At 38.6% G+C, this 14,439-nt stretch overlaps 1 protein-coding gene across 1 annotated transcript in view; it reads right to left on the bottom strand.

Annotated features, from left to right (window-relative positions):
- The window catches only part of CEP350 (centrosomal protein 350), an 80,709-nt gene that overhangs the window by 40,951 nt on the left and 25,319 nt on the right, over positions 1-14,439 (bottom strand). Inside the window, exons 10-17 of the mRNA XM_087726863.1 lie at positions 13,611-14,248; positions 11,705-11,826; positions 9,888-10,855; positions 8,917-9,061; positions 5,952-6,106; positions 2,608-2,809; positions 922-1,127; positions 650-813 (exon numbers count right to left, since the gene is read on the bottom strand). Of these exons, the coding sequence (XP_087582989.1) occupies positions 650-813; positions 922-1,127; positions 2,608-2,809; positions 5,952-6,106; positions 8,917-9,061; positions 9,888-10,855; positions 11,705-11,826; positions 13,611-14,248 (2,600 nt within the window). The remainder of the gene's footprint in view (positions 1-649; positions 814-921; positions 1,128-2,607; positions 2,810-5,951; positions 6,107-8,916; positions 9,062-9,887; positions 10,856-11,704; positions 11,827-13,610; positions 14,249-14,439) is intronic.

The raw sequence follows: 14,439 nt of genomic DNA, 5'->3' as shown, positions 1-14,439 counted from the left end.
TAATTATAATATAATTCTGAAATATAATGAAATAATTACAAAATAATTTGCTTTAATATTTCAGCATCTGCTCCTACCTGAATACACTTTAGTACCAATTTCATAGTGAATAAACTACGTAATTAATTGGATTTATATAGCTGCCCATCTCACAGTAGTAACTCTGGATGGTTGTAAACTTCAAAATACAATTTAAAATACAAAAACTGCAGTATACAACCCCTGGTCCTTAAGGATAAAACAGAAAATATAATCAATATATATATATATTTTAACTAGAATGCCAGGTATGTTTGAAAATTGTAGCTACAATCAATTTTTTAGGTAAATTAGATTTCAAAAATACACAACTACTGGAATAAAGATCCCAAAATTTTTGTTGCTTAAGAGAGTACCAATGCTACCTTGGGTACTGCTGAAATAAAATTCTCCCAGCCCTACTGTAAGTCTTCTAATCCTCTGCAGAGATACTTTACAGTGAGTCCCAAAACCAAGTTAAAGCAAAAAATAACAACTTTTAGTTATTTTTACAGTTATTAATAGAAAAAATTTTTTTTACATGAAGTGAAAGGTTTGATGTTTCAAAGAGATGAAAAAAATGAAATTACATACTAAGTATTTTAAGGGGTTTCAGATTCATTAATCTTACATTTAATATTATAGCCAGAGAAACAGTTTCCTGCTGTGCAAGTGTTATCCCTCGCACACGTTCTATATCAGAGATTTGGTGTACCGACTCTTCAATAGCGCTTAGGTAGTTGAGTTCTACAGACATACGGTGATGGAGACCAGCAGGTGAGAACCGCATGGAGCCTGTAAAATCAATACACAACTTAGTAAACCACGACATGTATAGGCTCAAAGGACCCTATTATCAAATATAGCATATTCTATACATTTTTCCATTCTTTGCCAGCTCACCGTTCGGAATATTGTCTCCAGTCCTGTTGTTTCCAATACTTAAGTCAGAGAAGGCAGGATTTAGCTTGGATGCAGAAGTTACGTTTCTGGAAGATTTTAAAGATCTATGTTTTTCTGCTGTATTTCCTTCAGGATCCATTTTCTTCTGTATGTTTGGAGGCTGAGGAGAGCTTATTGCAATTGATGATCTAATTTTATCTGGGAGACTAAGCAAAGGAAAAGTATTTAGAAAAAGTATTTACCCTTAAAACATAAAGCAGCAGTTTAAAATTATAGCTTAAAAATAGTTTCTATTTAAAGAACTAGGGATAATAAAAATTACAAACTAAATTTGTATCTTTTCATCAGTAGGATATCATACACTGGGACAGAATGAGAAAACATATTTCAAATACATTTGGATAAATTGTTTCCACCTCTACAACCAATATGTTTTATATTAAAAAGAATAAAAACTTTGACAATACATTAGTTGAATTTCCAGAGAATTGGATAGCTTACATGAAAGGGCTAAATACACCTCTTTTCATAGTATTTGACTTTAAAGAACATACCTAAAATAAACTACAAACATCAATATGTGTACAATTAATATATATTTATTGGAATAGGGGTTTATTATGGCTCACTGTTGAGTAAATATAGACTCTTAAATCTAAATTTGTTTCTGACCCAACCAGAACAATTTTAGAAAATGAGTTTTGCTCTTAGCATATTATTCATATAAATAAAAAAGGGAGGAGAAATAGTTATGATTTGATATGGACAATTGTCTTCTCTGTCATATCTCTCAAGAAAACTTAGGATCAGGGTTAATCTTCAGTAATTATTCTAAAGAAATCAAACTAAGTCAAAATTCAGAATTCTGGGATATTCGAAATAGCTTTTTCTTCAAAATTCAATTTGTCATATTTGTTGTGTTTCTATAAGCTATTAAAAATGAATCATTTTCATAAAGTCTTTGATGTATGAGCTGACATTATCTTTTAAGCATTGGTTATATTAGATTTCTTTTATTATATTATTTTATAATTTCTACAGGGGATGTTTTATCATTTGTAATTGATCGATGTTGCAAATTGCAAAAATATTTTTAATTACAAATGGGTAAATCCTGATCAATCAACAAGTAAATGCAGAATTCTATACTCAGAGCACGGCCCCTTAATCCACTCACTGCTTTCACAAATATCAGTGGAAGCTGTATTAAATTTATGAGACCATTTTGAAAACTGACATAAGGAAAGGAAATATAGATTATGTTTTATGTTCCATGAACACTGGTTCCTACTTTATATAAATATACCAATATAACAGTAATATGCTGTTGTACTACTACAATATGCTGTTGTACTACTACAATTATAAATTACCGTATTTTTTGGACTATAAGTGCACCAGTGTATAAGACCCACCAAGATTTCGAAGAGGTAAGTAAGGAAAAAAAAAGGTTTTTGTCCCCCCCCGGCCCCCAAGAGCACTCTGCAGACTTCAGTAAGGCTGGGGCAAGGCAAAAATGCCCCTTTTTTTTGCAAAAATGGGGGGGGGGGCTTTGGGAGGCTAAAAATGGCTGTATTCAGTGTATAAAACGCGCCAACATTTCCAGAAGGTGAGAAGGTGTGTCATACTCCAAAAAATACGGTATGCCATACAGTTTAAAATCAGACTTTGGTAATAGTATTTTACCTCATTAATGAGTGACCAGATAGTTCCTCTAAAGTACCGTCAGAATCTGCGTTCACTTCTTGTTCTCTGTTAGACACTGTATTATTAGATAGTAAGTGTTTTGCTTGTTCCAAATCATAGTCTGATCCTATAGATGCTTTGCTTTTTTCCCAGAGAGAGGCATTTCGAAATCCATTTGATTCTGTCTCTGTAATGTATTTTTCTTTAAAAAAAATGTTTAAAAATGAATACAAAAAATAAGAATTCCACCACCAACTGATAAACACATTGAAGGTTTTTAAATTTAAAAATCATGACATTTTTAAGCCAGAACTAAAAGGTGTTAAAGAAGAGATGGATAAAAGCCTCCTAATAGCATGGGAGATAAATTTTGGCTATGAGATTGAAATGAGTAAATGGTGGGATCTATGGAGTAAGACTATTAAACTCACGATATAGCGTTTAAAGAAAATATATACAAGATGGTTAATAGATGGCACTTTCCCCCAACGAGGTTAGCCAAAATGTTTCCTGGGTTATCCCCACTGTGTTGAAAATGTGGAAGAAGGGATGGCACATTCTACCATGTCTGGTGGTCCTGTGTTGAGGCCACGAAATACTGGAGAAGGATTCAAAACTGGCTAAAAGAGGTTCCCGGGGCAAATATGGAATGGAAACCCGAGACTTTTTTACTAAGCATAAAACCAGAAAACATGAAGTAAATCTATATGGCATTTGAGCCTACATATAATTGTGGCCGCAAGAATAACCTATGCGCAATTTTGGAAATCTACTACTATACCATCGGAAGATGCCGTAATTAAAAAGATTTATGAGTGTGCAGAAATGGACAGAATAGACGGGTTGGCTGAGGGACAAAGGGGGAAACGGAACATTATCTTAGCTGGAACCTATGGTATATGTGGGCGACAAGGAGAACAGCAGGGACTTAAAACGGGGAAAGTTAAATAGCAGTTGTTAACAATGGGAACTAAAAGAGAACGTGGGTATCGTATTAGATCCCTGAATTTTGTAACGAGAAGATGCTGGTTAGAGACTAAATAATGAGGAAGAAAAGAATGTTGGGCTGTGAATGACTTTCACCGGGGGTGGTGGGGGTGGTGTTGTATGTGTATGTCTTATTTAAAAAAATGTGTAACCAATAAAGATTATTTTAAAAAAATAAGAATTCCACCCCCAACTGATAAACACAGTGAATGTTTTTGAATTTAAAAATCATGAGATTTTTAAGCCAGAACTAGAGAGGTGCAGTACATGCCACTCTCTTATTAAATCCCATTCATAAAACCTCTTGAACTAATCATTCTCCATCTATCCTGTTTTATTCAGTGCAAGAATAAAAATTAAGCAGAGAGTGGAAGAGGAGATTAGACTCTAATAATTGCTAAGGGAGAACAGCAATATTTGGCAAGAAAGAGAAAGTCTGGAAGATACAATGTCACTGTCTACATTTACAGGTAGTCCTTGACTTATGAACACAACTGAGACTGGAATTTTAGTTGCTAAGAAATGTAGTCGTAAAGCAAGCCACTGTGAGACCACATTGTTTAGTGGCCCCAATCGCAGCAATACCTGTGGCTATCAATAACCAAATTTTACCAGTCATTAGCCAAAGACCCACCTTAATCCAAGCTATTCCGAGCTTGATTCCTTCCAATCCTGAGCCTCAATAAGATAAGCGATTCTCCCCCACCTACCTTCCCTAATCTCTGCCGTTTTGGCCCCACTGCACCCTGCCTTGTGGAGTGCCAAACAGCCCCAGGACTATGTATCTCTGGGGCTTCTTGCCATGCCCTGGGAAGCTGCAACTGTAACAGACCCAGTGTCAGACCTGCAATTATATTCCTTTTAGAATTTTGGCCTGCCACACTTTCTCTTATTTCCTTATGCTGATTCATAGTTGATGGGAGGGGGGAATAGAAAGGAGTAGGATTGTGGAATGTATTGTTTTCATTCTTTCCTAGAAGATCAAGGTCATCTTTTGTCTCCGCACTTTTACACCTGACCGGAAGCAGCTGGGTAGAGACGCCAGCGTGGAAGAAGAAGATTGGACCATGTGAGGGATTGTGGGTGTGGGGACAAGATCATGAACTTTTAACTGGGTGGGATTCTGATGTCATTTCCAGAATTGGCATCAACACAGATGTGTTAAGATGTCTGCTTTATTAAATTGGAACTTTAAGGATCGTTTTGCCTTGGACTCTGATTTAATTCTACATGATACTTGGAGCGCTGACACCCAGTTGCTCTTGCCACCCTGCACTCTGAGACCCCTGCTGCCTTGTGCTCCGCTGCCATTTTCTTACTCTTGCTGCTGGTGAAGTGTGCCCAGCCTAGCTGTTGCACCATATGGGGCTGATTTGTGCAATGGGGGGGGGGGGGGAAAGCACAAAGCAACTTGAAGGAGGCTAGAGCATGCCAAAATATCCTTTTGGCACCATGCTCCTAGGCCATATGGATTGGCTTCTTGCTTTTTTTCTTTTCTTTTGGGAACCACAAAGCGATTCCCCCATAAGGTGCAGGAAGATGACACAAAGGAATGCTTTGACACACTCTGCCTCAGGGAGGGGATGTTCTGTGCTTCCCCTCCTCATGTGGCCCGCAAACCAGACCAGGCATGTTGCATTAGAAGCAGAAGCAAGAAGATGGCAGAAAAGGTCAGTTGGGGCTGTGAAGTACAAGGTAGCAGGGGGCCAAAAAAGCACAGGTGGGGGAGATAGGTGAGTGGGGGGAATTGCAGCACCCTTGCAGTTGTGAGTAAAGATGAGTTGTCAAATGCCTGCATTTTGGTCATGTGGCTGCTACAACAGCCATACCTTTGGCCATGCATCATATGACTCTTTGTTCAGTCCCATGATAACTTTTAAAGATTGCTGAACAAATTCGTCCTATGTTGAGGCCTACCTGTATTTGTACTGGATTATGGTTCAAGTCATGATAAAACTCTTCATACAGCAACGAACAAAAAAGTGAAATGTAACAATGCATTTTATCAAATTCTTGATATTATACAACGGTACTAACATTAGAAACAAACAATAAGTAACTGAATAATGTTCCTGTGATTGCTTATGATTTAAATAATGGCCATCGCCTCTCAATTTTATTCAAACTGAGAAGTTGGATATTTGGAATGAGGCAGGATTCTTAACCAAATACTGAAATTACCTTATTAAGGGTAATTTAAGGGCCTCTTAATATTTTACTTAAGATTAATCTTTATAATTGGTACTGGCCCGAAAGTCTTTTTGATGTATATTGTATATTGATGTATATTGTGATGAACTGGTGAACTGGGCAGCAAACTTATCTTTGTAATAAACAAGCAGCAGAAAAGCTCTTACCTTTTTTTCTTCCTCTTCTCTTAGAAGATGCAGATCCACGAGAAGAACCTGAAGATGATGGTCCTGAGGAATGATGGGTTAATTCCATAGTTTGGTGTTTATAAGGCAATTTTTTACTGGCAAGCTCTCCTTTCAGGCTGGGGCTACATGTGGCGCTGCCATTACAAGCATGAATTACACATCGTCAATATTTTTTATCTTTACCTATCATGTCACAGTGAAATCCATCTAGTTTTGGTGAATAAACATAATTATGGCTAATTGATTCCTTTATACAGGGATTTTCAAGCTCTTTGATACTGTAACCCCCTAAAATAGTAAGTTATTTATGTAACTCCCACCATGAATAAAACTAATGCTTTAATTGGGGTTAGAGTTTAATAAGAAATAAATGTACCAGTTATTTTCATCTGTTAAATTTAACTTATATTCAATTGAACTTTACACTGGAAAGTATTTAAAAGTATTAATTGTATACATTCAAAATTTGCATTACACTTTAAAACCAATGTTTCAATAAGTAGGATGACTTTTCTTCTTTTTCCTGACATCTTGAGAGACCGCCTACTGCCAATTACCTCCACTAGGCCAATAAGATCCCATAGATTAGGCCTCCTCCGAATTCCATCAGCCGGCCAATGTCGGCTGGCAACTACCCGGAGGAGAGCCTTCTCGGTGGCTGCTCCGACCCTTTGGAACGATCTCCCCGTGGAGATTCGTACCCTCACCACCCTCCAGACCTTCCGCGTAGCTCTTAAAACCTGGCTATCCCGACAGGCCTGGGGCTAGAGACCTCAACCCCACTCGAATAGTATGACTGTTGCGTTTTTAATGATGTATTGTCTCTATGTTTGTAACTTGTTTGTCCCCCCTCCCCCTGAATTGTGAGCCGCCCTGAGTCCCCCCAGGGAAAAGGGCAGCATACAAATAAAGCAATTCAATTCAATTCAATTCAATCTTACAAAACACTAGCAGGCTGTTAAGTTGCTTTTGGTTCTCCTTCTCCCAGTTTAGCTATACTAGAATACCAATAAAAAAAAATATTATTTCTTTTTATTCTAGCCTGTTGCTTTGTGTTTATAAAAGCTTCTCCTTACAATAGCCTCCTAACCATAGCATCAAAGTCCTGCTTCTGTCTCTGCGTATTTATTGGAGGAAGAGTCAGGTCAGATGATCAGAAGCTTTGTGTTCTCTGAACATGATCATTCCTTCTTGGAAAGGCAATCCCAATATGATAAAAAAACAAAGGGGGGCTGGAACTTCGAGCCTGCTTTGCCCTTGGTGTTATTTTCAAACTAGAATGTTGGATTTATTTATGTAGGGTATGGCATATTATACATGGACTAGCAATATATATTGATATTTCACCTAGATTAGTAACACACAATAAAATATAAATGTTAAAAAGATCTACGTTTAAATACAATGTCTAGGGCCAGGCCATCTAACCATTGAGGCACAACCTCGTTTATATTTTAAAAAATCAAACTGGGCTAACAGTCAATCATGATGTGATCTACAACTTGAGCTGGGACCCCACATTCACACACAAAGGATACTGTGCCCCATTTATACAGAATCCCAGCAGATGCCATTTGCACACTTCGGAAAAAAGTGATTTCTGCTGATCTGCCATTCATTATCTTGTGGTTTTTTTTAGGCCTTTATAAATTAATATTAAAAATCCTTTATAATATCATGCCAAATCTTTTAACTGCTTTTAAAATATAAAAATTTGGAACATTATACCATTTCAGAAACTGTTCAAGATTAAAAAAAATACTGCACGCTTTAATCTGGTAGAATGCATGCACTAGTTTCTATTTCTTTAAGTGTGAGTTCTCATGCGCCAGTATCCTCAAACAGGTTTTTATACTCGAATTTCATAATGCCATATTTATATAAATTGTATACAAATAGGCCTCCCCTTCCACCACAATTGGGCCTGGAATCTTGGTCACTGAGTAAAATGGTTATTAAATGGGACTGCTTTGCTCAATGACTGCAATTTCAGATTTCTCAGTTGTGGTCATTAAGTGATGATGTGGGTTGTTAATCAGAGCATCAGGAAAGGGCCACGGCTTCCAGGACATGATAGGGCAGGGAGATGGCCACCATATTCAGGAATTCTGGGCCTTCTCCTCATCCCATCAGCAAGAACAATCATGAGCCTGCTGTGTTCACTATCTACCCTTCCATCCCCCCACCATTACAAATGATGAAGCTTCTTAGAAGTGATCTTCTTCCTCAAGGAAGGAAAACACAGTCCAGTTGCCTTTTGAAAAAAGCACCTTTGAGACAATTATCACCTGGATGACTGAGAATCTCCAGAGACATTTGCTGTGTTCACTGTCATTCCTACTGGATTTGAGGTCCGTTCCTCTACTGTGCAGGAAGATTTCCTCTCCCTGGACAGAGAGGAAGAGAAATCCCTTGGAGCACTAGGGGAATTGACTTCAAATCCTACATCCTTTCCACTTGAAATCTCCCCTGGCTTTCTGGGGAAGCCGATAGAGAAGATTGCAAGTGGTGATTACATGATTGCCAAGCACTTGGCAACTTATTGCCAAGCGTCCCATATATGATCATGTGACCCAAGGTTTTATAAAGCGCAATGTTTTATGATGACCAGAAGTGCTTTCTGAGCCATAAAGCATCCATTCCAAGGCATCCATTATTGTGGACTGGCTGTTAAAAAACTGGTCATAAATTGAGGTCTACCTGTAATAGTTAGCAGTCCTAATTTAAAACATTGTAACAAAAACGTTGGAATACTAAAATTTTAAAGCTGGCTATTCAGAATTTTCAGATAGCAATTTGTATCATTAAAGACTATTAGACTAAGACTATTGAGACATTAACTATTATACAATTCTATATACTGTATAACCACATATTATTCAATGAAAATCAATTTTCACCTCTTATTTTATAGCTTCACCCCCCATCTGAAATATATATATACCTGTGCTCAGGTGTAGACTTTTTGTCCCCTGATGTACCACTACTTTGTGATGAGATGAAATCATCTTCGTAGGAAGCAATACTACCTGGAGGGCTCACGGCAGGAAGTAAAGATTGATGTGTTGATGTTCCCTGTCCTGCACATTCTTCAGATCCCGGCAAAAGGAGGAAAGTGAAAATGAAATACAATGAATATTTCAGAAGAATTTACATTTCAACAAAAGTTTAACACAAGAGTATGCAAATAGGTAAAATGATCATGACCCCAAAGACCAATCATACTAAACTCAGAAAATTCTAAATGGCTATACATAGAACGAAGAAAATCGTGACCCGTCAAAACCGCGTTCCACAAAAGCGCGGTCGACGAAAGCGCGTATGTGACGTCATCACAGCGCGACGAAAAAGATCGAAAAATTGAAATAAAAATTAAATTACAGCAAGCCGATTCACATAAAGGTAAGGGTTAGGTTTAGGGTTAGGTTAAGGGTTAGGGTTAGGTTTAGAGCGTTAGCGTTACGTTTAGCGTTAGGTTAAGGGTTAGCGTTAGGTTTTTCGTTAGGTTAAGGGTTAGGTTTAGGGTTAGGTTTAGGGTTAGGTTTAGGGTTAGGTTTGGGGGGTTAGGGTAAGGTTTTTGCTTTATTTTTACATTTTTCGATCTTTTTCGTCGCGCTGTGATGACGTCACATACGCGCTTTCGTCGACCGCGCTTTTGTCTACCGCGGTTTTGTGGTAGAAACGAAGAAAATATATTCTTTCCCTAGCAACGCAAGGAGGTGGAACTTTTTAACAAATGATTGACTTCACTGCAAAAATGTATAGCAGCTGACATTTCCCCCCCCCCAAAATTAAAAATGTTGTACATATAAACAGATACTGATATCAGCAAAACTAGGCAGATTTCAAGAAACATTTCTTTAATTATTTACCTAACAAAATATCAGAGATATCAAAAGGTTCGTGTTTGCTCACCTTTCCCAGACATCTGGTAAGATTTTGCAAAGATGTTTATCACGCTATGTGGACTTCCCTTGGCAAGTTCTTCCCATGGTTTTTTTGAAGCGCCCCTAATGTCTGTTAAAATAGGTAAATAATTTTCTGCCTCCTTCTGGAATTCTTTTAGAGCTTCAAAACCAGTTACATCTGCAACGCAGAACTCGCTTTCGTTTAATGCCTCAGCAACCGTCAAAGACGGATTATTCGGGTTTTCACCTTCTTCCTCAGAGAGAAGACCATCACTTATGGAGCCCACGCTACCATTCAGAACTTCAGGATTATTTTCAGCAGAGCATGTTTGCTTGTGAGACAGATTTCCTAATATTCCTTCAGATATATTATTGCCTGGAAGACCGAGAGCAACTGTATAAGGACTAATAGACTTTGGGAGCGTTTTAAACTCATTGAAATTTTCCATTCCAGGAAGGTTACCATCAAAAGTTGTATGTGAATTGCAGGTTGCCAACATTTTCTGAAGCGTAGCTGAAAAGACATCATCTTCTCTCACAGGAGAGCTGCTGGCTTTCACCCAGCAGGTATCATCGCCTTGATCCCTTTGCAACAAGTCATGTCCAGTATCGCACGCTGGTTCATAGTTAATGCCAGGCCCACCTATTTTTTTGGCTTCACTTTCTATTCTATTTGAAAGAGAGGCTGCAGTTGCCTTTAGGGCTTCAATTCGGTCCAATCTATTTTTATAATGATTAATGGTGGGTTGTACAGTAGAGGACGTAAATGGCTGAGGAGTTGAAGACATGGATCCGACAGCTGTGTTATGGCTCCTTCTGCTTGATGATTCAAAATCCTTCTGCAAGACATCCACGTTATCCAAAAACAAAAGCTCAGAGAAGAGAGCTCCATTCGAAACAGATTTTGAGCAAGGAACCTGCGCTGTTGAACTCAGCTTCCCTGGATGAATCCTTAAAGGCTCCAGTGTACTATCCCTGAAAATAATCCATTGAATTGTCATCAATTTACAGCAATAAATCTTAGACATTTAATTATAAAATAATCACCAGTACTAAGAATTGATAAACCTCCGGTGGCCAAGGGTAGAGATATTTTGGAGGAATGACTTCAATGAAGAGGACAATAAAAATTATGTGGATTGTTGATTAGTTGTTCTTTTGGCAAGGAAGTTCCTGGATTTGGTTTTTATTGATACTCTATTTTTCACTTATCTAAAAATGATGGGAAATTGATATTTGGTACTATAGTTTAAGGGGTCTTTGGAAAAGATTTTTGAGAGATACAAATAGCTCATCCCAACTGTAAAGACTCTCAAATAGACTTGAGGATTATTAGGTTCTTGTTTTCCTCTTCAGCCTTCCTGCCCAACTAACACTCCATCTACCAATAAGACCACTAACATCCTATACATGAATTTAACATTTAAATACAGTTTAACAACAGTAGAGTAGATAAACATTAAACTTATTACTGGCCCCAAATTTGAATGTTTTAAACTGAATGTAAATTCTTCGTACAATATAATCTAGCACTTTTCATTTGCATTCCTGAAGAATCTTGGTACAGATATAGCTATGAATATACAGAAGGAATTGTTCTTCATTTCTAATAACTCATGAAGTGGCGTCTTGCTTTTCATGACATATTAAAAGAATTTTATGGACATTGAATTTTAATAAATATATTTTCAAAAGGTTTAGAAAAATATTTCAATATTCTCAGCTGCTATAAAAGCCGTATAGCTAAGTCATATATAAAACCATTATTTCTGATATTTAGTGTGTTCTACTTTCCTAGCCCTGAATGCATTCTTACTTTCTCACCTTACAAGAGAATGAGGAGGCTCAGAGAGAGACATATCGCTACTGGATGATGCACTAACAGGACGCTCCAGAACCTTGTTCTCTTTATCAGATTCTCCAGATGGTTGATATCCAGGTTTGGACTGCGAAGAAAAACTGACACTTTTTTATAAAATAAGGACAAACTGAATCAATAATGTGTACTGGACTATGAACTATACTTTCCCATGACTTTCATGACTGATTAAGGATTTGAACATGGATCTTTTCAACACTAATTAAAGTAACAGCTATATAATGACTTGGATAAATAGCCAAGGCTTTTAGCAGGGGTGAAATTCAGCAGGTTCTGGAGAACCGGTAGCGGAAATTTTGAGTAGTTCAGGGAACTGGCAAATAACACCTCTGCCTGGCCACAGAGTGGAGCAGGAATGGGGATTTTGCAATATCTTTCCCCGGAATGGGGTGCAAATGGAGATTTTGCAGTATCCTTCCCCTGCCACGCCCACCAAGCCATGCCCCCAGAACCTAGTAAAAAAAAAATTGAATTTCACCCCTGGCTTATACCCCATGAATATTATACAGTATTCCAGAGACATGATGGTTTCTAAATGTGTTCAGCTAAACGTATCTAGAATGAATCTTCATATATTTCCTTAGTGTAAGAAGTACCAGGAGCAACTAGAGTTAACTGATGGCCAGATATTGATGAGAAAAGAATATAGGGCCCTTATCTACTGTGTCAGTCTGGGTTTTTAAAAATGCCTTAATGTGGGCTAATGTCTATTCACATCTTACAGTATGCTAAAATTGTACATTGTACTACATTTGAAGACTGCAAGAGTGTTGGCAATTCTTACACATCTTATTAATTCTAGTCTTACTTGATTCAGTCTTTAGGCAACCATGGAGTTTAATAGACAACTCTGACTAGTCTCTTTGAATTACCTCAACAATTTTAATAGTATTAAGGGGATAGTCTAAACCAGTGATGGCAAACCATTTTTTGGCTCGCGTGCCATAAGTGGGGGTAGCACAGGGGGCCATGAGCGGGCGTACCGCACCCATAATGCAATGCGCAACCCCCCAGTGTGCATGTGCGCATAAGAAGTTCTCCCCCCCATTTTCTGCATGTTTTTTTCTCCCTCCCCAGGCTCCAGAGGCTTTATAGGAGCTGGGGAAGGCGAAAACAGCCTCCCCCGCCCTCCCGGAGGCCCTCCGGAGGCTTCATGGACCTTTAGGAGGCTTCCCTGAAGCCTCCAAAGGGCAAAAAGCGCCCCACGAGCACACCGGAAGTCACTTCCGGTTTGCTGGTAGGGTTGGTTTAAGTCCTCCGGAGGCTTTAGGGAAGGTCCTGAAGGTCCCTGAAGCCTCCGGGGGGCTTAAACCAACCCTACGAGCAAACCAGAAGTCCATTCCCGAAGTTCCGGTTTGCCCATAGGGGCGGTTTTTTGTGCTCCGGAGGCTTCATGGAAGCTCCTGAAGTCTCCGGAGGGCCTCTGGGAGGGGGGGGGAGAGGCTCTTTTTGCCCTCCCCAGACTCCTATAAAGCCTCTGAAGACTGGGGAGGGCAAAAAATGGCTTTAAAAAAGGCTGAACTCAGCTGGCCGGCACGCGCATGCGCGCTGGCCAGCTGACAGGGCAATGCCTTGTGCACTCTGACAAATGGCTCTGCGTACCACCTGTGGCACGTGTGCCATAGGTTTGCCATCCCGGGTCTAAACCCTAGCTGACATGATATATATCATCTTCACATCTCAGAAAAAATACCCAGATGTTAATATCCTTGAGGCGATAATCTCAAAGAAATGGCATGTTATAAATGCAACAAATAATAAATAACAACTATTTCTGCTTTACTGCATTCATTTTTTAAAAAAATTAACGTGGAAAAAACACAGAAACTACCCCAACTTTTACCAACCTACCTGAACTTCTTGAACAGAGAGTCCCGCATTCTCCAGCAATGTTTGTTCCATGAACAATTTAGAATAAGTTTCTTGTAATTGTCTAGTGACCGTTTCAGATGATGACGTTGTCTTTGTTTTATTGGCAACGGCTTCTTTTTGTTTCTTATAAAGTTCCTGGAGTCTCTTATTTTTTTGCTGCGTTGCCTCCCTCTGCGCTTTCTTTTCTTCACTTCGCCTCCTCTTCCTTTCCTCTTGTTGTCTCACAATGTACTGGCGTACTTCCTTTGCATCATAGTGGCGTTTCTTTAAGATAAACTGAGTGTCTTCGCTGATGGGAACTCTGTCTGATTTCTTTTTGCTTGGACTGTGACTTCTAGAAAAGGGACGTGGGTCTGATTCCTGGTTTTGACATATTCCATTCCTCATCTCTAAATTCTGAGCGACAGAATCCAATTGCAGATCATCAAGAAGCCCACGGATTTCTACTGGCAAGAAATCCTTATTGACATGATCATCTCTCAGTCCCTCATTGTGAGGAGCAGCATCTTTTCCTTTCAGGTCATTCTTTGCTCTTATTTTGCTCCATGAACGCTCAGGATGCATTGTGAGGGGTTTTTCAGCCACAGGCACATGGCAGTCAGTTTCTGTTATTTGAGCTGGAGATACGAGAGGGAAGCAGAGGGGGAAGATCAGAATTTAGCATTATCAAGGAACTAAGATTCAAAGTCACATATTCATCTTAATGTGCAGTATTTGGTGGGAAATATTTTTTAATCTATCTTATTTTATGAAATTTGAACATTATATCCAGAAACCACATTCTTCGATATAGAAAGAAAAATTATTT

Source organism: Thamnophis sirtalis, unplaced genomic scaffold (assembly GCF_051295495.1).
Source record: "Thamnophis sirtalis isolate CommonGarterSnake01/CBP01778 unplaced genomic scaffold, rThaSir2_p1.2 scaffold_12, whole genome shotgun sequence".
In the NCBI taxonomy this organism is placed as follows: domain Eukaryota; kingdom Metazoa; phylum Chordata; class Lepidosauria; order Squamata; family Natricidae; genus Thamnophis; species Thamnophis sirtalis.
This window is presented reverse-complemented; position numbering and strand designations above follow the sequence as displayed.